Source organism: Emydura macquarii, unplaced genomic scaffold (genome assembly GCF_026122565.2).
Source record: "Emydura macquarii macquarii isolate MOO-44397 ecotype Brisbane River unplaced genomic scaffold, CSIRO-AGI_Emac_v2 contig_670, whole genome shotgun sequence".
Taxonomy (NCBI): Eukaryota; Metazoa; Chordata; order Testudines; family Chelidae; genus Emydura; species Emydura macquarii.
The window spans coordinates 589,040-614,016 of record NW_027130807.1 but is presented as its reverse complement, the minus strand read 5'-3'; the positions used below and the strand labels follow the sequence as shown (position 1 = coordinate 614,016).

Sequence of the window (24,977 nt, the reverse complement as noted above, 5' to 3'; positions counted from 1 at the left end):
TAACTAAATCAATTCAGTTAGTATAGAAAACACCTTAGGCCCCAAAACTGCAAAGTGCTCAATTTAAAACGTGCTTAATTTGAAGTACATGAGTATCTTAGTCAAAAGGACTAATCTCACGCTTAAAGTTAAGCACATGCTTAAGTCCTTGGCTGGATAGAGGCCTAAGATCCTGATCCTGGATGCCTTGCTCATGAAAGTAGTTCTTATTCACATGTGTACTGCAATTTTGGTCACTGGGATTACATGTTTGGTTAAGGCTTACATCTGTGTATAGACTTGCAGAATGGGGCCATATTGTTGAAACCTAGGGTTGCATTTTTGTTCTTGTAAATGTGAATGCTATGTTTTATGCTTCTAACTTAACAAACATTAATCAGCATAATAAAATAGTATTCAGAAATAAATGAGATAATGTTTTTGTCATATAATGGACATTCAGAAGTTTAAAGTCTATGCTGCTTGTTTCATTTACCAAATATTATGCTTAAAGAGTTAGTGCTCATGTCTCGTTGTTGAACTAATGCATTTTGTTCAAAATTATGTAGCATAATAATTGTAAACAATTTTTATAAAATAAAAAGGTAAAATTAAATCCAAATGAAAATTACATTAATAAACCAAAAATGTAAGTTACAAGTATCTATTACTAGCTATTGAGCAAATCTAAAATACATGTTAGAGGTAAAGATTTTCTCTTTACTGATCTTTTTAGAATATTTGCATTATTAAGTCTGATTTTAGTCCATATTTTATCAGATCATTCCTTTTTTTCTTCCTGTGTTTTTGTTTGGACTTTTTAATAAAATTTCCTTTTCTATTCTTTGATAAATGGTGTGGCAACTTCAAATATAACTTAAAGAAGTTACTTAAAGAAGAACTTAAAGAAGTTTGTTTTTTATTTTATAAAATCAAATTATAATTATAAATTAGTTTGGATGATATTTTTCATCTCTTAGATATCACCTACTAATAAATAGCAAAGACAAATACAGCTATATTTTAAAATACTATTATTAATATGAATTACTAGATAATTAAGTGCTATTGGCTCTCAAGGAAGACTAAAAAATACAATATTTAGTATATCGATATATTTTTAATATAGTGCACAAAAATCAACAGTGAATATGAAAATAAATGAGGTATATGGTAATGTGGGACTTCCATAAGCTGCTTTGTTTTCTTGTGTTGATTACTTTTTCACGTACACACAAACAGAATAACCCACCTCCACTTGCTGAGCTAGTCCAATGTTCTGTTTCATGTACAATTGATCATGTGATCTACAACTGAAAACTCTTGACAGGTTTGTACTGAGCTCCCCACCGATGTATTGCAACTACAAGAGGAAGGGAGTGGTTGGTTGAGTCACATCTGTTGTCATAGTTACATTAGTTAAGAATGACCTGAGCTATTGCTGGGGCTTTGACTATATCTATACTCAAGGTTAGTTGGTTATCATCACAAAAGTAGGGTAAAATCACAAATCTATGGGAAACATAATTGCAAAAACGTCATAGGATCACATTATTTTAAGCAAAATGCCCCTAAAACTCAATCTAGTTGTAGTCGTGTCTGTCCCAGGATATTAGACAGACAAGATGGGTGAGATAATACCTTTTATTGGACCAACTTCTGTTGGTGATAGAGACAAGCTATCGAGCCACAGAAGAGCTCTGTGTGGCTTGAAAACTTGTCTCTCTCACCAACAGAAGTTGGTCCAAGAAAAAATATTACATCATCCACCTTGTCTGTCTTAAAACTCAGGTTATTCTTCCATAGTCCAGTGCAGTGAACATATCTAGAGCCAAATTGCTAAAGAAAAAATAAAATAATAAGGTAATGGAGGAATCTTCCCTGGTAGCACGCTAGCCAGGGTGAAAGAGACCATGACCGGTAACAAAAAGCCTTAAAAGTTATGGCCATGACAAACATCATGCTGTTTTAACTATACTGTAACAGCTAGATACAACACTTCCTATTAACAATTAATTACAACCTACCTTCTTCCAGTAGAGCCTAAGTATGGATCTTCACAGTGATTTATGTATGTGGAAAATGTGAAGCAGTTTTGAGCTACAGGAATCCAAAGTAATGTTATATTCCCCAGATTTAAAAAAGGAGTCCTTTTAACTCCTTAAAACTACAGAACAGTACAGATTATTTTCTTGAAATTTCCCCCAAAATCTCCTCTCTGCCCCCTACTGTTGATGTGCCAGTTTTTAAATTAGGCCCAGCTTTTGATTCCTTTATAATTTAGGGAATAATATCCCAGTTTCATAGAAAAACTTAATTACTGCCCTAACGACAATGATGAAGCTATGATGATGGTTCCATAATATTAAAATTACTGTGTGTGTATTAGAGTATCAGTATCAAGAATATATCTATAAGTCTGACTAATTCAACCCATTAGTAACATATCATCATGGATTCAGATCAAGATTTTCAAAAATAGGAGCCTAAATCCATGTTAGGCACTTAAATAAGTGACTGATTTTCAGGAGTTCCCATTGAAGTCAAAGATGAACAGGGATTGTTCCTAAATGAGGCTGAAGTTGAAGAGCTATCAGAAGGCCTAGAACAGAGACTTAAATGATCCTGTCAGTTACTTTTTGATGATGATAATAGCATCAGAGATATCTCATTTGCAGGTTCACAAGCTCATCAGAGTTCTGCTATTCCCCTTCAATTGTCAGTTTTATTTAATTCAGTGGCTCATTTGATCTTGAAGAATTTGAAGAAACCCAAGTTGCAGTACTTTTTTGCGATGAGCATGAATCCCTTATATATTAATCAACAACACTTGACAATGTTCACTTTTTACTTTAGAACTATTTAAGTTATTTCAGTCCATCCATTCCCGTTTCCTATCACATTCTTCACCTTTAGACAAGTTGAGTCAGGTGATTCATTGTAATGGGGTCTCTCTCGGGGTGGAGGAGCCTTGTGGTAGAGAAGCCTGGGCCCGCCCACTCCAAGGAGCTCTGACTCAGGGCCCTAGGAAGGTCAGCAGTGTTTGGCTTCCGGGGGATGCCCTCTGAGCTACCTTCCTGAGGTTGCTTCCTACCACTGCTTCTGGTCTCAGATAAAAGAAAAAAAGAAGGAAACCAAAATCTGCTGGCCCTGGCTGGGCTCTGCATAATCTTGTCTGCTGGAAGGCTTCCAGGTTTACAGTCCTCCCCAGCCTCTCCCTTTTGAGTTGGGTTGCTTCCTGTCTCCATTTGGAGCATGCTCTGCAGCATTAGAGGGGTGGGGCTATCTGGGCTCAGTATAATCATTTAACAGTTCAGTGTTTGTATCCCCCCCTCAGGCCATGGCTTGGGGCATCCAGGGTTTCGCTTGCGTCCCCTCCATTCCATGAAAAAAAGTCTGTGTTTTTGTTTTCCATGCACCACCTGGAAGTTATATAGCTTCAGAGAGAGATACCACTGCATAATGCCTGAGTGATGGTCCTTCATTGAATTCAGCCAGCGAAGTGGTGCATGGTCAGTCACGAGGAGGGAAGGGTTGCCCCCACAAGTAGTATCGTAGGGCATCAACGTCCCACTTCACAGCCAGGGCCTTCTTCTCAATGGTTGATTAGGCTACTTCCCGCAGAAACAACTTCTGGCTAAGATAGAGAACAGGATGTTCCTCTCCTTTGAATTCCTGTGACAATACTCCCCACATCGGAGGCATCTGTTTGAAGAATGGAGGGCCTTGTAAAGTCGGGGTGGAATAGTACTGGTTCCTGGGACAGTTGATTTCATAGTGTCCTGAATGCCTCATCACAACTTATGTTTATTGGACCTTTTTGGGGGCGGCATCTTTTACCAGGTCCGTCAGAGGGGCTGCAAGGGTGGAGAAGTTTGGGATAAATCGTTTATAGTACCCTGCCAACTCCAAGAACTGCCGAAATTGCCTCTTTATGAAAGGGACTGGACAGTCCACTAGGGCTTGGACCTTATCCACCAAAGATCGTAGCCAATCTCATCCCATGTCATATGCTAGGTGTGACTTCTTGAGTGGCCATTCGACACTTGGCCGGATTAGCTGTCAAACCTGCCCCCCTGAGGTCCTGTAACACTGCTGTCAGGTGCTTTATATGTTCAGTCCAGTTTTCACTGTAAATTACAATATCCTCACTGTAGACGACCGCGTACACTCCATGCTGTCATAACATTTGGTCCATCAGCTGCTGGAAAGTGGTGGCATCCCCATGAAGCCTGAAGGACATGGTTTTAAACTGGTACAGCCCCCACGGTGTGGAGAAAGCGGTTTTTTCTTTAGCCTCAGGTTTCAAGGGGATTTTCCAGTATCCCTTCATCAGGTTGAGGGTGGATAGGAACTTGATGACACCCAGTCTTTCCAGCAGTTCATCAATCCGAAGCATGGGGTATATATCAAATTTGAAATGACATTTACCTTCCAGAAGTCCGTACAGAACCGTGCTGACCCATCTGATTTGGGCACAGGTACAATGAGCTCCTCCACTTGTGTGATTCTTCAACAACCTCCAATCCTATCATGGCCTGGAGTTCCCACTGAACCATCTCCCACATCTTTCACAGGAGTGGCCATAGACTCTCGCATGCCTTACTCCCTGGTTCGGTGTCTTTGTGGTGGATCATCAGGTGGATCCGCCCGGGTTCTGTTGAAAACACCTTGAAGAATTATTCAACAAGCTGTCATATTTGTCACTTTTGTTTGGGCTGCAGACCTTTTACTACAAGTACCATCATGTCGTTCTGTGTTGTCGTGGCCTGCAGTCCAAGCTCTGCGCTTGGAGGAAATGGGGTGAAGAGGAGGCCTTCTTGCCCCTTCAAGTCCTTCAATAGGTTGACGTGATATACCTGGGTAGACTTCCTTTTCCTGGACTGCTGGATCTCATAATCGACCTCCCTTACCCTTTTCACCATCTTGAAGGGGCCTTGCCATCAAGCAAGGACTCTGAGGTTGGTAGCAGTAGTAATACTCAGTCTCTGGGCTGGAACTTCCTCAGGCAGGCCCCTTTGCTATAGGTTTGTTCCTGGGTGTGTTGCACCCTCTGTAGATTTTCTCTCGTGGACTCCCCCAGGGTCTTCAGTTTCTCCTATAGCTGTATCACATATTTTACTACATTGCTCATCCTGGTGTTTTGTTCTTCCTACGCTTCTTGGAGGAAATCCAGGATTCCTCTTGGCTGTCTCCCATACAATAGTTCACCTGGGGAGAACCCCGTGGATGCTTGCAGTATCTCATGGATGGTGAATAAGAGAGGGGGGATCAGGTGGGCCGAGTGTCGGGGTTTGATAGTTGCAAACTTTTTCAGCATGTTCTGTGATGATTTGTTAAACTACTCAACTAACCCATCAGTTTGGGGGTGGTACACTGAGGTCCTTAAGGATTTGACCTTCAGCAGGTCACATAGTTCTTTCATCAATTGTGAGGTAAAATTTGTCCCTTGGTCCATCAGTATTTCCTTTGGGATCCCCATCCATGCAAATATTTTTATGAGTTTGCTAGCAACGGCAGCCGCTGTTGCGGACTGTAGGGGAAAGGCCTCAGGCTGTCTGGTAGTGTAGTCTAAGATCACTAATATGTATTTGTGCCCAGTGGCAGATTTCTTTAATGGGCCCACCATGTCTATGCCAATTTGTTCAAAAGATATCCCCACCTAGGGGGCCTTTAGGACCTTCTTTGGATTTGTGCACTGGCATAGCCAGATAGACACAATAGTCTCGCACCTCAGGGTGGACACCCAGCCTGTAGAACCTCAGAACCCAGAACCTATAGAACTGTCAAGCGTCTTCTCCCTCCCCAAATGGCCTCCACATGGGACAGTATGGGCCAATCGTAGAACCCCTAACAGTACTTCTTTGTCACTAGAAGTTGCATCTTTACTTCCCCTTATCTTAGGATCCTTCATTGCCCTGTATGCGCTCCCCCCAATCAGTTTAAAAAGGAAATACTGTTTCAGCAGTTTGGGGTCCAGTACCTTACTGTCTGCCTGGGCGAGCTATTAATATACTTAGCTTAGAGTGGGTTTATTTGTTTGTTCTTCCATTAAGTCCCCTCCACAGGACATCAGGTCAGGTTGACAGGTGGCGAGGAAGCCCCTGTGGCTGTTCTTGGATCCAGTTGAAGGGCCGCCTCCTTGAGTGGATGATCCTTCCCCTGGACTTCATCTTCCTGGGAGTCACCTTCTCTCACTGACTCCTCCTCAGCCACTGCTGCCGTCTCCCGCCACCCCACATCCCCCAGCTCTGGCTCCACTTTCATCAGGGAAGGGTCCCGCCATCCCTTGACAATTTCCTTGAAGTATTTCCAGTCTTGCTCAAGTGTGACCAGCTAGGCAAGGTCTGGTGCCACTCCAGCTCAAAAAGTTTCTGTATGTTCTTGCACAGTCAGTCATATTTCTCTTGTGGGGTAGGGCCATCCATCCTTATGTATACACTGGAGGCATATTAGGTCTCCAGTTTTATCCTTGGCCACTACCAGCTTCTCCCAGACTAAGGTCCGGCTGCAGCCTTAGTCTATCAGCCCTTGTACAGCTATCCCATTCACTTGTACTGGGACCAACATCTTCCGAAGACTCCTCTTTCACGCCCTGTTCTTGGCTGTCCAAGCCTGCCCATGATTGCATTCCATGAAGGGGCAGTCCTTTCTGAAATGCCCTTGTTGGTCACACACAAAGCAGCTGTCAGTGGGAGTAGTTGGTTTCCAGGCCCATTCTCCCAAGGGAGGGAGAGTCCCCCTAATAACCCACCCCAGTTACCTTTCTTGGTGTTCAGGTGTTGATGCTCTGTGAGGATCAGGGATGAACCAACCTGACTTTTGGTGTTCCCGCCTCTGGTCCAAGGGACATCAGGTAGCTTTCTGCCAATGGTACTGCCTCTGGCAGCATCTCTGGCCAATGTCTGACCACCCATTCACATCCTTCCAATGGCAGGAATTGGATGAATTGCTCCACAACTATCTTCTCTGCCACCCAGATCCTGGTACATCCCTTTGGTTGGAGCCACTGCCAGCAGTTCCCCGACAGGCTCTGAGCAACTGCTCACGGCCATGCGCCAGGGGGGAACTTTTCAAGGCGGAAGCATTGTTGGTATGTTTCAGATGATACATTGAAGGTGTTCAGGATGGCTGCTTTGACGTGCACATAGTCCAGTCCTATCACCTCATAGAGATCCTGATAGGCAGTCTGGGCCAGACCAGTCAAGTAAGGAGCCAGTAGGGTGGCCAAGTTCTCTCTGGACCTTCAGGCCACAACTACTCAAAGGTGACCAGGAATGCTTCGGTGTCATATGGGGGCCCCATTTTGGTCAGCTTCATAGGTAGACTTCTGTTGGCATTTCCTCCTCCCATGGGTAGGCCTGAGGTTGCCCCTAGTGCTTGTAGGAGTATCACCACCTAATGGAAGAGTTGCTATTGTTGGGCTGCCATCTCCCTAATCAGCTGCTGTTGCTTGTCAGCTTGCTGCTGCTGGTTTTCCAGAACCCATTTTTGCAGCTTCTCAGTATCCATCTGGGTTTTGTTTGTTTGGATAGGGCCTACTGTCAGGCCTGGGACCCTAGACTGTCCTGATTCTCCACCAATGTAATGGGGCCCTCTGGGGGCTGAGGATCCTAGTGGTTAGTGTCTGCTCATTGCAGGGGCAGTGATAGGGAACCCTGGGCCCACCCACTCCACCAGGCTCCCATCCAGGGCCGTAGGAAGGTCAGCAGCATTTGGCCTTCGGAGGAGGGCCCTCTTAGCTACCTTCCCTGTGTCACTTCTTTCCACTGCTTCTGATCTCAGATAAAAAACAAACAAAGAAGGAAACCAAATCTTGCCAGCCCCAGCTGGGATCTGCATACAGTCTTGTCCCCATTGGGAGGCTTTTCCCCAGTTCCTTTTGGCAGGAACCTCCTGGGTGGGTCTGCACTCTTCTCCAGCCGCTCCCTTCTGAGCTGGGTTGCTCCCTTTTTAACCCTGTCTCCCTGTTCCCAGGTTGGAGGGGTGGGGCTAGCTGGGCCCATTATAGTCCTTTAACCCCTTCCATCCCAGTGTGCAGTTTGTATACCCCATCACATTCATACATTGGTGTTTGTTGATCACTGAACACTAATTATCTGTTGCAGTATGGATACAAATACTACAGATAGAATGAGAAACAACCATGAAGTGAATTGAACACTGTGTAGACTGAAGGCAGACAAATAAGATGAGCTGGCCAGCTTTCTGTAGAACCATGTTATCAGGTCCCCTGCTACCTTCCAGAAGTTTCTAAATTCTACCCAACCGAAGTCCCCATAAGAGCTCACAACTACAAACCCACTCCGATGTCTTCAGTATCCAATAATAGTTGATTCCACGCAATAGCTACTTCCCTTTCCATTCACTAGTGGCCCCACCCATTCCTCTTCCCATCTAGGCTTCCAGACAGTTCTCTCACTCTCTGTTGCCAGTAGGCATAACAAGAACCTTGATGTTCTCATTATTTGCTCGTTAGAATAGTTAACATTTTCATTCACAGATTGAAATTAGAAAGTATAATGGTTAAGGTACTAGGACTCAGGAGATCCAGGTTCAGTTCCTTGTTCTGCCATAGACTTCCTGTGTGACTGTAATTACCAAAGATAGATAGACAGACAGATAGCCTGACTGCCTGCCTAATGTTCCAAATGTCAGAGAGCTTTCAAAAACATGTGTTCATACTTCAAAATGACAGCAGGCCCTAGTCCTGATTGGAGCCTCTGTATGCAACCATGATATAAATACTTCTACTACTTTATAGTGGTTCACAACCTTGCTAACTAGACAGATACCTGCTGCTACCCCAATTAATTCCTCTCCAAATGAAATGAAACGCTGAGTCAGTACCTTCCACCCTTGGGTGAAGTCCAGAGCCTTAGCCAGAAAGCCCACTAGCCCTTTTCAGTAATTTGCTGGCTTCTGTGTGTTGAGACTTTGCTGATATGCTAATGCTCACATTTTGCTCTCTGTTCCTTGGTGTCTGCCCTCAGGGAATGGTGTTGTCTGCTGAGTACATCAAGAAGAAATTGGAGCAGGAGATGGTGCTTTCTCAAGCCTTTGGACGTGACTTGGTGAGTCCTTGCTTTCTTGTGTTCCTTGTAGAGTGCTTAGGAGATAGGATTCCCATCTGCCATTGGTATTCTGCCTCCATCCACACTTCCCTGAAACAGCTGTACTAGAATTGGTCCAATGCTCAAAGCTTTCTTTCGATTCCTGCTGATCCCAGCCACCAGAGCACCAACTTATTACCTGTTGCTCCAGTGCCTTGTTCCTCCAGGGTCTCCGTTTTGAAGAGTTCTCCACACCAGTCCTGCAGGGCTCCCGAGCTAGTTCTTGAGGCAAGGCTAAAAACAGGAAGTCAGGCTGGCGTTGCAAAAAACAAAACAAAACACTTCATCCCATTGTAACACTGAGCAGAGGAACATCTCATAAGAGTATATTTTAGTGCCCATGGAATCCATTAGGTTAGGGGAAGGCTACTGGACAGGTATGCCCACTTGCATTCATCTGAACAGCTCAAATATGTACTTTTTGCATGAGCTGATCTCCCTGTATCATGAAGAGAACCACACCACAACTCCAGCATGCTAACCTCCAAAGTGAATATAAATTATGCTACACTAACAGAATGATTAACTCTTAGCTAAGGGACCGCTTCTCTGGACTGTCAGATTCCCTAATATGGGAAGATTGCCCTGTTCTCATGCCCAAAGAATGCCTTAGTTTGAAGACGGACTATTGGGATTTAGCAAGCCATCTAGAAACCAAGAAGAAGCGAAAGAAGGAAAAGAGGGATCAAGGAAGGATGGCAGACTGCAGGATTTGGTAGCCAAATGCCCCAATGAGATGTCCACCTTGTAATGTCTAGTAAACGGGTAGAGGGATGCACAGGTCTCTACTCTGATGATTTCTTAATATGATGCCCTATTCCTTTCATTCCAGAAAGTGGAAATTGGCTTTGTTGAATAAACTCTTACTCATGGAGAGAGGGGCATTTTCCTGCTGTCCTGTAGACCTCAATAATTGCTGCCAGGATTTGCAAGAATATAATGCTGTTTGAAGCTCTGCTACCATAATTCTCTCCTGCACATAGTACACACAAAATCTTGTCAGTGTTCCTTTCTAAATAATACTTGATCACCCATCTCACATCAAGGCAATTTAATTTGACTTCCTTATAGTAAGATAGTTTTAAATGTGTTGGGTCCAATTTTCAACAGGTGTAATTTGGTGTCGCTCTGTAGGGTGTGGCCCAGGTGAAGATAAGGAGATGTCTTCATTAATATGATATGTAGAAGCAACTTTGTGAAACAGTCAAGTGCCATCTAAAGGACAACTTTACCAGGAAGAAGCTGAAGAAATGGTTCTTTCATGGACAAAGCATTCGTTTCACTTACCCTCCTCATAGATATGATGGCCACTTCAGAATGCTACTTTAACTGATAAGTGAAACAACAGAATGGTAGATGGTGCTTCTACTGGTTCCATTTTGTTTCTTAGTACCAGATTTGATTTCCCATCTTAATTGGAGGGAAAAGTTTGGCCTGTGACTTGGTAAACCTGGAGTTCTGAGGAGGTGATGGTAGACTCTCCTTTCTTCTAGATAGCTTAGGGTCCCTTAGTGCTGCTGTTGGTCATGTAAAGAACTGAGACTCAGAGCTCTGATAAAGCCAACAAAGCTTTTTATTAGTAAACTTTGTGGTTCAGGCCAGGCCTAGAGCTCCAACTTGCGAATATACACCAAATGCAGTAGTAAAGCTTAGAAGTGGATTTTTTGTGATTGCAGGAGTAAATCTGCTGGGATCAATATCTAATCACTGAGTTCCAAGCCATTATTTGGGATTTCTTAGTTTTTGGCATCTGATTGGACCTTTAGTGGGAGGTGGAATTCAGGGGAGCAAACTGACGTTTCTAGGAGCCAGGAGAACTAAGGCCTGTGGGGCCAGACTTTGGTGTTCTCAGAATTACTCTGGCTCCCTGAGCCAGGAGAGGGAAAGGAAGAAAGGCCCACATCAGGGGATCAGACTGCTAAATTGAGAATGCATCGATTTTTTTCCATGCCTTCCTCTCCCAGTGACTGCAACAAGAAAAGTCCAACAAGGCAAACAAATTGATCTGTGAAGTTCCTCATACCAGAAGATGAACTGAAGGACGTTGTCTGTTCATTTCCCATTCTCCTTGGGCACAGTCTGTTGACTCAGATGTTTGGCCTGAATGTTGTGTTTGTTTTGTACTTAGATGGCTAAAACCAGCATCTTCCACTTTTCCACTCTCTGTTCTCGGGTGAGAGATCCAAATTCTTCCTGGTCATTTATGTAAGCTGCTGCTGCATAATTGTCATTCTAAACCTGGATGACGCCAAGAGGGGAACTAGACATTTCATGGCCTTCCTGGTCACCCTCAGTTCCAGCCAATTTATATTCATCCTCCTTTCCAGGGTAGACCATTTTTCCCTGGCAAGTGTGCAACCCATTGGGAGCGCCCCAGTCTATTAGACATGCATCCATGGTTATTCTTGCCACACACATCTCTAAGGTTCCCCTCTGAAAAGGTTTCTGGAACTAGTCCATCTTGTCCTGAAAATTATTCATTTGAGTTGCCTTCGTGAATGGTTGGGGATGAGGTTACCCAGCATTCTGTCTCCAGGCTGATGGGTTCCTGGATATGAGACAGATTCACAGGTAGTAACAAAACTGTCCTATTCCCATCCGTCAGATGGGGCAGAGGTGGGCCCCACTAAGTTAGTCATGTGACTCTTAGGACTGAATGAATTCCACTTTCATTTCAGAAGAAGGGTCCTTCTGGGGAAGGGATAGGATTTGTTTGGTGGAACTGTTGTTACATAGCCTAGACTGAATCAGCATGGACTCTGAATTCCACTCACACTCCAGGTGTCATCCTGCCAGGCCATAATTAGTTTCTGTTGGTGGAAGGAGGGAGGTTATGGAGCACTAGTGCATTGGAAAGAGTCAGCTTTTGCTTATCTGGGGGAGCATTGTAGAAAGATGTTCATATTCTTCCAGTATCTCAGCTGGTCTTTGTTTTGCAGGGCAGAGGAACAAAACACTATGGGCTGATTGTGGTGGGCCATTCCCTAGGGGCAGGCACAGCTGCCATTCTGTCCTTCCTGCTGCGTCCGCAGTACCCATCACTGAAGTGCTATGCCTATTCTCCCCCTGGTGGGCTGCTGAGGTATGTGTTGAAAGATGAGACCTGATTGGGGGATTGCAACTGATCATTATTGTGTATTATTAGTACTATGATATCACCCAAGGCCCCAGTCAGCATCAGGCCCCCATTGTGCTTGGTGCTGTACTGAAAAATAACAAGAGACAGTCCTTGCCCTAAAAAACTTACAGCCATTGGGGGGCAATATGCTATAGAAGCTGATGTTGCTGTTGGTTAGGTCCAACAGGCCTGGTACTGTCTATCTTGGTTTTGGATCTTGATTATGATGCCAAGTGGACAGTTGTCCCAGATACTCATTAAATCTGTGAAGTCACATGGCACAGGAGTCCCCTGGCTAATACTGTAGCTTCATCTTGTTTACAGTGGTAAGTGCAAGCAGACCCTGGCAGTCCAGTGTCCCTTCCCACATCCTCCACTGCATACTATGTGATTCATGGTGCCATGCCCCTCTGTCCATTGCAGATAGATATACAGTGGGTGACATATATTAACCAAAAAAAAAAAATCATGCATTTTGACCATAGTGGAGAGGGGTTGGGTCCCTTGATCAGTCACGACTCACCGCAGGGGGTATTTACAGCAGCCAGAGAGAATTGCCTATCACAGTAGTTCCTGCAAGAAGGGAGGGGGTGTCCCTGTAGTACCCAGAGGGGGTTTCCCATTATGGTAATCACTGTGGGCATTGCCCTTCAAGATAATTACCATGATAGGAGTCTCCACAGTAACTGTTGGACAGAGAGTCCTCTGCAGTGACGGTCAAAGGAATTACTTCCCAGGACAATCACTGAGTGAATTCTGTAGCTTATCTATTTGAATTTCCTCTGGCAGAAACTCTTAGGCTGTTGTATACACAGCCATGGCTAGAGTGTGCTGTTAAACCCCAGAGTATCTGATACCTCTGGAGAGTGCCTCTATTTAGCTTGTTTCTGATCTTCATTGCACTTTAACGTGGTTTGCAGAGTCATCCGTAGACCCTCTCATTTGACTTCTGTCAGTAGTGATGGCCTCGCTATTGTCATTCTGTCTGTGATTGATTCAGAGAGAAGTCAATGAAGGTGTAAATCTGCATAATGAACAGCGATCTGGGAGCCTTAGCTCACTCTTACCTTGGGCTTGTGGGGCTGGGGTGGTGCAGAAAGTGGTGTTCTGAGTCCCACAAGCACCATGTAATGGTAGTCTCAGAAGGGCATGGGAAATCCTGTCCTTCCTACCTCTTCAAGTGTCTTGGCCATCTGAAGACTATGGGAGATTCAATTTGAGGCATAATGTTTGAGCACTTCCTTTCCCAAGTGTATGCAAGGGCTAATAGCACCTGGGGCACAGGGAGTGTATTTCAAGTCTTGCGTCTGCAGAGCAAGAAACCCAGATGCTGACAGGAACAGAAATTGTAGCCTGTGCAATACCACAATCCCCCAAATTCAGCCTCTTGGACATGAGACTCCTCAGAGGCCAAGAGCAGTTTGGCCATGGAGTGCAGTTCTCTGCCAGTGAAATCCTACATGTTCTTCTTGGATCCTGTTTCTCTTCCAGTGAGGATGCCATGGAGTACTCGAAAGAGTTTGTGACTGCAGTCGTGCTTGGCAAAGATCTAGTCCCCAGGCAAGTTGCAATGTCTCTGAAGTCCTCACTTCATTATCCACATGTTCTATGCCAAAGGGTGTCTTTCCTGTCTGAACCCCCCATTCCCCGATCATATCTATCTCTAGTTTCCTCATTTACGTCTTACTTGTCCCTCTCTTCCTAGTTACCTGTATTGCTGTATCTTTTACCTGGACACCTTTATTGGTGTATCACACACCTGTGTATTGTCATATCTTTCCCCTCTTTCCTCAGTTGTCTGTATGAGTGAAAAGGTGAATATCATGACTCCACAATTCCGTCCACTGTGGCATCTGATATATCTGTGCCATCTCCCTGGTATCTGTATTGTGTCATCTCACACCTGTGTGCTGTCTCCTAGGTTACTTGTGTCATCTCACACCTGTGGACCCTCTCCCTGATTACCTATATAGTTGGACATCTCACACCTTTTTATAATTTGGAGATGTGTGGCCTAATGGCTAGGGCATTAGACTAGGAGCCAGCATACCTGGGTTCTATTCCCAGTTCTACTATCGACTCACAGTGTGACCTTGGGCAAGTTGTGTCATTTCTCTCTGATCTGCCCATCTTTGAAATGGGAATAATGATACTGACCCACTTTTATAAAGTGCTTTAAGATCTCTGGAGGAAAAGCACTCAGAAGTGCTAAGTATTATTAATGGTAACCTGTATGATGACATTTCCTACCTGTGCATTGTCTCTCTGATGATCTATATGGTGGTGTCTTACACTGCGGTATCGTCTCCTTGACATACCTGTTTTGTACTCTTCTATTTCTGAACCATTTTCCTGGTTCCTTGTATTGTGACGTCACATCCGTGTACTGTCTACCTATCTCATGCCATCTCACACCTGTGTCCATCTCCTTGCTTATCTGTATTGTCACATCTCATACCTGTACACTATCTCATCTCTGTACAGTTTATCTGTGGCTTCTTACGCTTGGTTACCTCTATTATGTAATCTCACACCTTTGTGATGTTTCTTCGGTCATCTGTATTGTGGCACATCCCACACCTTTGTACCATCTCTTGTATTGTGTTATCTTACTCTCCTGTTCTGTCAGTCCCACCTCTGCTTGGCACCTGTGTTGTGATGCTTACCTCTTAGTAGTCACCTGTGCAGTGGTAGCTAACACCCTTTCTCTCTCTCTCTTCCAGGATTGGTCTCTCACAGCTAGAAGGATTTCGCCGGCAGCTTCTTGATGTTCTCCAGAGAAGTAACAAACCAAAGGTAAGAAGATTCAAATCCACTTGGAATGAAGAGCCTTGAAAGTTACTCACGTACAAACGCCAGACCAAATGAATAGGTGGTGTCCTGAGCTGAGTCTGTTTGAGGTCTCACACTCCAATTCAAGCTCTACCTGGCCTTTAATGAGCAATAGCTGTAATGGACTAAGTAATGGAGCGGGTGTGGAGTTTTATACCCAAGACTTCATGGTGTCTATCCAGTTGTGCAGGTTTGGGTTAAGTGGATTATATTAATCCTTTAAAAATGGAGGATTTATATGTGTACTATGTCATAAAGATTAATTTCCAGCAGATTGGGAAATGTCATCATTCGAAGGCAGCGGTGCCCAACCTTATTACACAGGAGGGCCACATAAACTATAAGCAAAACCTTGTGTGGGCCAAATAAATTGTACATATTTTAAGAAGATTTAAAATCAAATGTTTTGACTTATATTTTAAGTTCACCTTGTTTCATATGTATTTAGATAGGTTGTTTTTATGTACAGTATTGTCTACTTACACATTTGTGTAAACTAAAATTATGTAAACTTGATGACAAACCGCTAATAAATCGGCCATTTAGTATATCATGTTGAAGCAGGCTGCAGGCCTTATGAAATGATTTGGTGGGCTGTGTATGGCCCGCGGGCTGTAGGTTTGGCACCCCTGTTCTAAGGGATAACAGAAGCCTTATTAACACTAGTAGCAGTTTTAATATCAAGGATTTTAAAGATGACCTGCAAAGGGGGAAAAAGGGCTTTGTGTCTTTTTGTGTGGTTGTGTAGAGTGACATGCTTGAAAAGGGGCTTTTTTTTTTTTTGGTTGGGTTGTTTGTTCTTCTGCTTGTTTTTTACCTTGGAAATTCAGCTCTTGTCTTGGAGTATTCTGTGGGTATGTGAAACTGTTAGGATTATGATCTCTCTAGGACCAGGGAAGCGAAACCCTGGTTAACTGAGAGGGGAAGAGGTTTTTATGCAGATTCTTTAGAACTTTGTTTTCTTTCATTTGTCGCTAATGTCTGCTTAACTCAAATGCCTAATAAATAGGTCTGAGAAAAGATATCTTTGTAAAAGATTCACCATACCTGGCCCTCCAATGCAGGGCTGATAATACTTCCACACCATGTCTCTGGCTCCTCAAAGGAAACCTTCAGCAAAAACAGGAAAGACAAGACTTTGCTATTTCTAAGGTAAAAGCAAGCAGGAAAAAAATAATTTTGGGGTGGTAGGAACCTTTGAACTTTCCTTTGTTTCCTGATTAAGCAAATAAGGACATAAGCCCAATTTTTTTGTTTTTGGGACACTTTTAAGGCGTTGTGTATCCTATTTAACCAAACCCAGAAACAGTCTAGTGTGAAGTGACTCTAGGAATGTGACACTATGTGCCCCCTTCTCCCTTGGCTTTTTATCCTGTCCTTTTTTCTCATCTCCACACTGTCCCTTTCTGTATTTTGGCATCACAGTCCATTGCATCACCTCATTCTCCTTTCTCTCTTCTTGGACAGTGGCGAATCATCGTGGGTGCCACAAAGTGCATACCCAAGTCAGAGCTCCCTGAAGAGACTGAAGGGAATTCAGTGACCAGTAACCGCCTCTGGACTCACCCCAGTGACCTAACTATTGCCCTGTCTGCCAGTACACCACTCTATCCACCTGGCCGCATCATCCACGTGGTGCACAATCACCCTGCCGAGCAGTGCTGGTAAGTACAGCTGGAATGACATCTATGCTGCAAGCCAGTGACCAGGCTGGAGGGCACATTTCAGTTTTGGAAACGGATCCAGGGGGATAGCCTTCAGGAAAGCCACAGCATTCTTTGGCAGCTTTCTTTGTCTGTTGGGAGGTGTTTAGCACCATCCTGTGGTGGTAGTGTCTGTCCTGGGGAGGAGGTAGAACGAGATTGGTTAGTGTTGGTCTTGGGAGCAGTGGCGCAGTGTGTGTAACTCAATGTCACTTCTATTTTACTGCTCCATCCTATTCTCTTTTTCTCTGTTTCTGGCCCCCACTGTGTCTCCTTTTCACATTCCTTCCCTCCTTCCCCCTCTCTGACTTACATGCTCTCCCATGTCTCCATCTCTCCCTCTCTTTTGATCCCTGTCTTCTCTTCCAGTTGCTGTGAACAAGAGGATCCCACTTACTTTGCAATTTGGGGCGACAATAAAGCCTTTAATGAAGTGATCATCTCCCCAGCAATGCTGCATGAACACCTCCCCTATGTGGTCATGGAGGGGCTCAACAAGGTGATGCTGAGTGTCTGAGTCTCTGGTATCAGGAGAGGCGGGGGAGACTCAGCATGGCAATATAGCTTTTAAGTCTCAGACTTGGTGGAGCGGGGCAAGAGATGGGGAAATTCAGCGAGGGCGTAAGCTGCGGAAGTGCCCACTCAGCACCAAACAAAAGCTACACACTCGCTGGAGAGTTGAAAAGTCATGTGCTGGAGCCTGGTTTTATTAACTCTTATACATAGTAGTGTATTCCAGTAGCACTTAGAGTCTCCAACCAAGATTGGTGCCCGTTGTACTAGGCGTTGTACATAGAAAGAGCCAGTCCCTGCTCTATAGAATTTACAGTCTAAATGCACAACATGGTCAAAGGCTGGGAGGGGAAACTGAGGCATAGAGAGGGCAAATCTGGCCCAAGGTCACATAATTTATTCATATCAGAGCTGGAAATAGAACTTGGGTCTTCCAGTTCAGTGCCCTATCCACTAGACCATGCTGCATTTCCAAAACAACATGCTGTGACCCCCAGCCTCTTAGTCTTGTCTGCTCCTTGGTTCCTTCCTTCAGGACCGACCCATCCCAGACCCTGCCTCCCTCTGCCAAAGGGCTGCTCCTGTATTCATGGTTAATCTAATAAGCCACAATTTCCCCAGTGGGCCAGCAGTGATTAACTTGGAGATCCCTGGCACCTTCAAACATGCTGAGTTGTCTGGCACCTGCAAACATGCTGGAGCCTCAACAGAATCTTTCCACCATGCTACAGGGGCAATATTAGGCATCCTCATGTCATACAGTAGGAAGTGTCTCAAGTTCTTGGGACTGCTTCTACAACCCATTTTTAAGGCACCAAGTTGCAGAATGGATCCATGGTAAACAAATACTTACACTGAACTACAGTTCCTAGTCATGAAGCACTGCCACATAGGTTTAACAAGGTCTCCTTGGCCCTGCTGATCGTTGGGCTACCACAGGCAGGGTCCCTAGACGTTCCCCTCTGCTGGGTTCCAGCGATATATTCTGACAGTGTGACTTTAGTGTCAATATTTCTATAATATCAGGTTGTGTGATCCTAGGTATGATCCTCACTTTTGAGATCCTTCTAGGCTTGCAAAGACTGTTGATAAGAAGCAAATCAGGGATAAGTTTGCCTGTCTGGGAGAAGTTCAGAGGTCAGAACAGAAACTGTAATTGACAAAGCTGATCACATTTTCAATAGGTCTTGGAGAACTACAACAAGGGCAAAACTGCCTTGCTTTCTGCAGCCAAAGTGATGGTGAGTCCAACAGAAGTGGATCTCAATCCAGAACTGATCTTCCAGAATCAGCCCCTGCCCAGTGGACCCTCTGTACAGATTGGGATTGGAGCCATAACAGTGGACAGAAGGAACAGCAGCGTCAAGTAAGGATGTGCCTCTAATTTCCTTGAAAGCTTTATCCAAGGCCTGTGAAAGGGTTATTGTCTCCAAGAGGGTCCCTGATCACTGTCAAGCTGTTCTCTGGTAACTCAAGATTGTGAGTACCAACCCCAGGATAGACTGTTAAGGAGCAGGCGCAAACCCCAAATTGGTTGTGAGTTCTATACTTAGATTTCACCAAGCAGTTATCAAGTGTGAACTCCTCAAGCACTATAACAGCTTTAACATGGAGTCACAGACAGTCCCCTTGCGTATTCTGATCTATTTTAGCACCAAGGTAAGCTTACCTTTGATAGATGGTCCCTTACCCCAAAGATTACAGTGATATTCAGGTTACTCCTAGTCCCAAAGGACCAGTCACTTATCCCAGGTCTATTCATCTTATATTTCACATCAAAGACAACACTTGTAGCCAGTCCTATAATGAACTATCTGAAGATTTTTTAATTAAGAAAAGGAAATAGAGTTATTTACAAGGTTAAAGTAGGTAAACATATATACACACAAATGAGTTATAGTCTTACATTTCAAAAAGTAATAGAAACTTCTATAATAAGCAAGCTCTGTGTATCCTGTAGGGCTAACCCAGGCCAGGCACTGCAGATCTTTTGCTTGTGCTTAGTAATCCTTGGCCCTTTGAGTCCAAGCAGCATAAAAGATAGTTTCTCCCTGTTAGGGCCTTCTATTTCTTCCCCACTTCTGCTTCACGTTGTAAGTTTAGCTATTGGGAGGAATTCAGCTGCATGTCTTCTCTTTATGGTTGGGGGATTGTGAGGAGGAGGAAGCAATCAACAAAGTCTTTTCTCCTCTGATGTTCTACAGTAGTTGTCTGGTGTTGATGGGCCTTCTTTTGTTGGGCAGGAGATAACACCTCCTATGGCAAACTAATATTTCCCATTTGTTAATGCCTTTCTCCTGTCTGTTGATTTACAGTTATAGAGCAAACACTTTTATAGTTATAGAGCAAACACTTAAATATTAACTTATAACATGGGATACGGATGTTGTAAGTGAGATTAATGCATGCAGCAATTTACAAGCATTCCATTAAGTTTAAACACTAAGCACATTTTTATAACTCTAATACCTATTTTAACAATACTAACTCACAGATGAACCAGCTATGTATTTGTCAATGTTCAGTTGAGATCTAGGGGCTTTGGCATGAGCTGACATCTGGTCTGCCAGCATCACAATCACCCTTTGAAAACTGTGACTGGCCCATGCATGAAGTGTAGATTCAGTGACTGCTCAAATGGGATTTTTTCCTAGGAAATAAAGAAGACCATATCATGCTAAAAGTTATTTCATGTCTTTATAACTGATTTAGGAGTCCACTGATGCAGCAAATGGAAACTGTGACAGGGTCTCTGGGGTACAACGTGGGCTGTGGGACCGCTGAGCCCTTCAAATACACCAACCTGGGCCGCCTCTCACACTGTGGTGCTGATGTCAAGCTACAAATCTCTGATAGGCACTGCACTTACACAGACATTCACAGGCAGAGACACACCCAGCTGAGTTATATGAATGATTTCCCAGTCACTCATGAACCATTAATAGAGAGGCTCCATCCGATCCCCTCCCCCCCCCTCCCCCCCCCCCCAGCTCCAGCCCTACACCCCAGGACTGTACCATCTTACACTGCTCAGGGCTCCCTTGGGCAGTGTAGGTTCATTTAAGTAGTTCTCTCTGACAAAAGTAGTGGATGTGCAACAGTCCTTTTTAACCTGAGCTGAGATTTCCCAAACACTTCAACCAAAACACATTGTTTTAGATAAAATATAAAACAGATTTCTTAACTACAGAAAGATAGATTTCAAGTGATTATAAGTGGTAGGCATAAAGGTCAGAGGTAGTTACCTTAAGAAAATAAAAAGTAAACATGCATTCTAAATCCTAAACTTTTAGTCTAAGCAAGAGCTGAGTCAAACAATGTCTTACCCTGACAGATGATACAAGCAGGTTACAGTTCCTCAATACACAGGCTGGGACTACCTTCCAGCCTGCGACCACTCTTCTCCAGTTCAAAGTCTTTGTCTTCCAGATATTCTTCTAGGTGTTGTTTTGCCTCCTCCTAGCTGCTAGAAAGATCCTTGCTGTGATGTGGGGGTCAGGCACTCTCCTCCCCTCCCCCCCACCATTGCCTACATGCTGTCTCTGAAAAGTCTCTGGATGGCCATTGGGAGAGTGGATTCCCTTTAATGGGCCATCAGCATATGTCTGGCTTGTCCTTTGTTGCAATTGAAAGGTTGGCTGTGGGCATCTCCCAATTTCACAGAATATTTCAGTAACACATATTGCAGTACTTAGGAGCTTCACATACAATGTAGTACATACAATCTAACAGAATATTAATGTTCAGCAGATCAAGACTTTTCAGATGATACCTCACAAGACATGCATTCTACAAAACATATAATAATCATACCATAGTGGTGATCATAGGGGTTCCAGGGTGCTACTTTTGAGGTACAGAGTGTCACAGAACCTAATGATGAAAGGACATGGACACTTCCCTTCTTATTCCAGGACAAGGGGGGGGGGGGGTTCCCTTGGCACAAGGCTGGCATTCAGTGGTGAAGCAAAGCTTGCATCCCTGCAGTGTAAGATTTCCATTTTCCAGAACCCTGTGATTATGATGGTGTTGGTGGTAATAGATACTATCTGAGGCTGTCAGGGGGAGCTCAGTGCTACTTTTTTTTGTGGAGCTCCTCGTGTAAAATGTATCCCAAAATGATTTACAGACTAAATAATGTTATTACAGAAAATTGCAGGGGAAGAGAGAAGTACAGAGGCAAAGGCAAGGGCAAGGGGGGAAGATACGTTCCCAGCTGAGATGTGAAGTGGAGAGACTGTAAGGCAAAGGAATACAGGAAGGCTGGCAGGAGCTGCTGAGGAGAAGGCTGTCATAATCAAGGAGGCCAGATTTGTGAAGGAGCAGAGAGCAGACTGGATCAGAGGGGTTGGGAAGGGAGTAGGCAGCGACTGTGACGCTGGCTGGACCCAGACCATGGAGAGTTATAAAAACAAGGAAAGTAATTCTCAGTCAGAACCAGAAGTGAATGGGGAGCCAGTGGAATTGTGTAGGGGAAAGGGAATAAGTATGGTTGCACTCCTTTGTAAGTGTGTGAAGATTGGGGGTACCTGCCCTGCTGGGGTTGTGGCAGAGCTGGGACTGGGGAGGCCACAGAACGAGAGTTGCAGTAGTCAGGAGGAGAGGACATGGAGGAGGCTTGCAGAAGACGTGAAGTTGAGGGAGTGACTTATGGACATTGTTGCATTGGTGATAGGCCAGTTTGCAGACAGGATAGATGGAGGAGGAGGACAGTTCAAGGACAGGTGTAATACCAAAACTATCGACAGTTGTAGCAAATGGGGGTGAAGGAGGGAGGTAGAACAGATGGAGCTGTGCTTGAAGGGGCTACTTCTACCCATGAAAAGGACTTCTGTTTTTGAGATTTCAGATAAAGGAAGCTGAGAGGAAGCCATGCACTTATCTGGCCAAAACAGACAGGGAGACCAAACACAACGGGGTCATTAAAGATATTGAGATCTGTGCAGTTAAGTACCCCTGAGATAAAACTGAGTAGTATCTCAAGTTAAAGAAAAAGATGAGATGAGAAAGGAGGAGAAGACCGGAAACAGAGGGATTCTAGGCACTGAGCAGGAGCTGTCACCAGAGACAGGGTGAGAGGCTAGGCAGGAGCAGAACCATGACTAGAGCTACTAGAGGAGGAAGCAATCCACATTAGTGAAGGCTGCAGTGAGGTCAAAAAGATGGAGGTAGAAAGAGCAAGCAGAGAGGAGGAAGAGGGTATTGACTACCCAGAGGGGCTTCCATGTTCTAGCCAGAGAAGATTCTAGAGTGGAATAATGTAAGAGTATTCTTGTTTTGGAGGTGAGGGAAGGGGCGAGGAGGTTACTTTCTCAAGCATTGTGCTGTGAAAGGGAGGGTCAGAGATACTGCTTATTGCCCTATATCGGGGAAAGGATTCTAGGAGGGGATGGACAGCGATACACTTTTGGAAGATCCCAAAGAAGGAGGGGTTTGTAACACAGTCATACCTGATCTGGGATTGGAGCCTGCTGCTACTTCAGTTTCCGTCATTGCCATCCAGGAGAGAGGCTCTTCAGGGAGCTAGGTAGAGGAGGAGGGTTACATTTGTGGCGGGCGAGAGCTTTAACTGACAGTGTTCAGAAGTAGGAGATGCAGAGTGAGATGCTGTCTGCCAACGTGTATGTGGTCGTGCTGGGCCCAGAGGTGATATCTGAGGTGTGCTCGGAAAGCAGAGTAATCTCGGTGATGAGAGATGGTGTCTGGGGCTTCCTCATTGACACAGGGATTAGCTGGTATCAGTGAGGCTGCAGAGGCCTGCAGCTAACTCATGTTTCTGTTTTCTCTTTGCAGGAGCAAGTCACATTCTGAAATCAGCTTGGAGGGGTTTTACGAGACCAAGCTCCTTTCTCCTATGCTGAAGGACCCTGTGGAGCTGCTGCTTCTGGATACCAAGGAGCGCTTGTCTGTGGAGCTGCAGGACCGTCGCGCTCCTCTCGCTACCATGGAGAGTCTGTCCGACAATGAGTCCATCTACAGCTTTGAGTCGAGGCGCTCCTCTGGCTTCCGGAGCATCCGCGGGTCACCCAGCCTCCATGTCGTCATGGAAAAGGACGAGACGCATTGTTTTTATATAGACCCCATTATCCCTGAGGAGAACCCCTCCCTCAGCTCGCGGACAGAGCTGCTTGGTGCGGACAGCCTCTCCAAACACTCCCAGGAGACCCAGCCCCCTGAGGCCCTGCACAGCAGTGGTGGCACCACCCCCCAGCGATGCTGCAGCGAGGAAGGGGCTGGTAGCGAGGGGGACCGTGTTGCCTTCACCTCTCGGGAGGAACTGTCCCTCCAGAATGGACGGCTTACTGACGTGCCCAGTCCACAAGTGCTGGAGTTTGCTGAATTTATAGACAGCCTCTTTAACCTGGACAGCAAAAGCAGCTCTTTCCAGGACCTCTACTGCATGATGGTATCTGACAGCTCCAGTGACTTTGCTGAGATGCCCAAGTCAGTCAGTGATCAGGAGATCCTGCTGAGAGCACAGTATGAGCCCAATCTAGTTCCCAAACCTCCTAGGTTGTTTGCTGGCTCAGCAGATCCCTCTTCCGGCATCTCAGTCTCGCCCTCCTTCCCTCTGAGTTCGTCTGGAGAACTTATGGACATCACTCCCACAGGCATGAGCAGCCAGGAATGCCTGGCCACTGACAAAATCTGGACTTCCACTCCAGCTGGTCATGTGACCAGCCCTGCCAAGCAGGAGGACCTCATGATTTCAGCCCTCTAGTGCAGGAGTGGAGGGGTGAGGCTCCAAGATCCAATCCCATGAGCTGAATGCTGGGATAACACTTTGAGGAGCTGGTCATTGGGCAGTTTGGAAGTGGGGGAGACACCTGAGAATGTTCCTTCTGGGGTGCCGTGTTGGTGGCATACTGACATCAGGGGGATGGATTCCGTACCTTGGGTCATATGCTTAAATTTGGGAGAAGATGCACTGCTTTTCAAAGCCTGCTACACTAAGAGGGTCTCATCAGTGGAGTTAGATGTTTTTGTTTCCCTACCTCAGCCTACTGGATTAAATCAGGGAGCAGATTCCCTGCCTCGGGGCATCTGCTGAGGCACAGAGCTCAGATTTCCTGCTCCAGGGAGTCTGCTGGAGTCAGGAGTTGGATTCCCTGAGGTTAGAGGACTGGATTAACAGAAGTGATGGTCGGATCACCTCCCGTTGTTATTTAAGTGGTGTCAATAGCAAACAGATTGTGACTTTGGGCCCAATTGCACTAACACGTCATGTCTGACCCAAGCACCAATTCGTCACCCTTTCATGGTGTTTGTTTTTATAAGACACTTTCTCCCGTTTTAAAGCCATTGGGGCTGTATTCCCAGGGAATGCAGCCACCCTCTCCCTGACCAGGCGCAGCGAGAATCAGGCTGGCACTGTGTGTTTTCGCTCCCCTGATTACCTCTGTGTTTAGTGACTACCAGGCTTCTTCTGAGAAGAAAGGAAATCCATGTACTAGAGAGCCGAAAGCCACTGCTGCATCTGTCCTCCACCAGAGGGGTGGGGAAGGTCTCTTGGGTCTCGCCTTCATCACGTCACAGCGCCCTGGACCACTCTGAACTGGTGACGTTCCCACCACAGACTGCCAGGATTTTCATCTCAGCACTGCATGGATGGATTGGTTTAAACTAACTTTCGGCATTTAAAAGGCTTGCCAGTGCCCAACATCATCCTCCAGGTCCCTGTGGTGCCGGGGAGCCGCCTTGGGCCTTTTCCTGGTCATC

At 45.2% G+C, this 24,977-nt stretch overlaps 1 protein-coding gene across 1 annotated transcript in view; it reads left to right on the top strand.

Annotated features, from left to right (window-relative positions):
• DAGLA (diacylglycerol lipase alpha) overlaps window positions 1–23,979 on the top strand; it is a 100,835-nt gene extending 76,856 nt beyond the window's left edge. Inside the window, exons 13-20 of the mRNA XM_067541463.1 lie at window positions 8,973–9,053; window positions 12,032–12,174; window positions 13,702–13,770; window positions 14,934–15,006; window positions 16,510–16,706; window positions 17,115–17,244; window positions 18,443–18,624; window positions 23,052–23,979. Of these exons, the coding sequence (XP_067397564.1) occupies window positions 8,973–9,053; window positions 12,032–12,174; window positions 13,702–13,770; window positions 14,934–15,006; window positions 16,510–16,706; window positions 17,115–17,244; window positions 18,443–18,624; window positions 23,052–23,979 (1,803 nt within the window). The remainder of the gene's footprint in view (window positions 1–8,972; window positions 9,054–12,031; window positions 12,175–13,701; window positions 13,771–14,933; window positions 15,007–16,509; window positions 16,707–17,114; window positions 17,245–18,442; window positions 18,625–23,051) is intronic.
• Window positions 23,980–24,977: the final 998 nt, after the last annotated feature.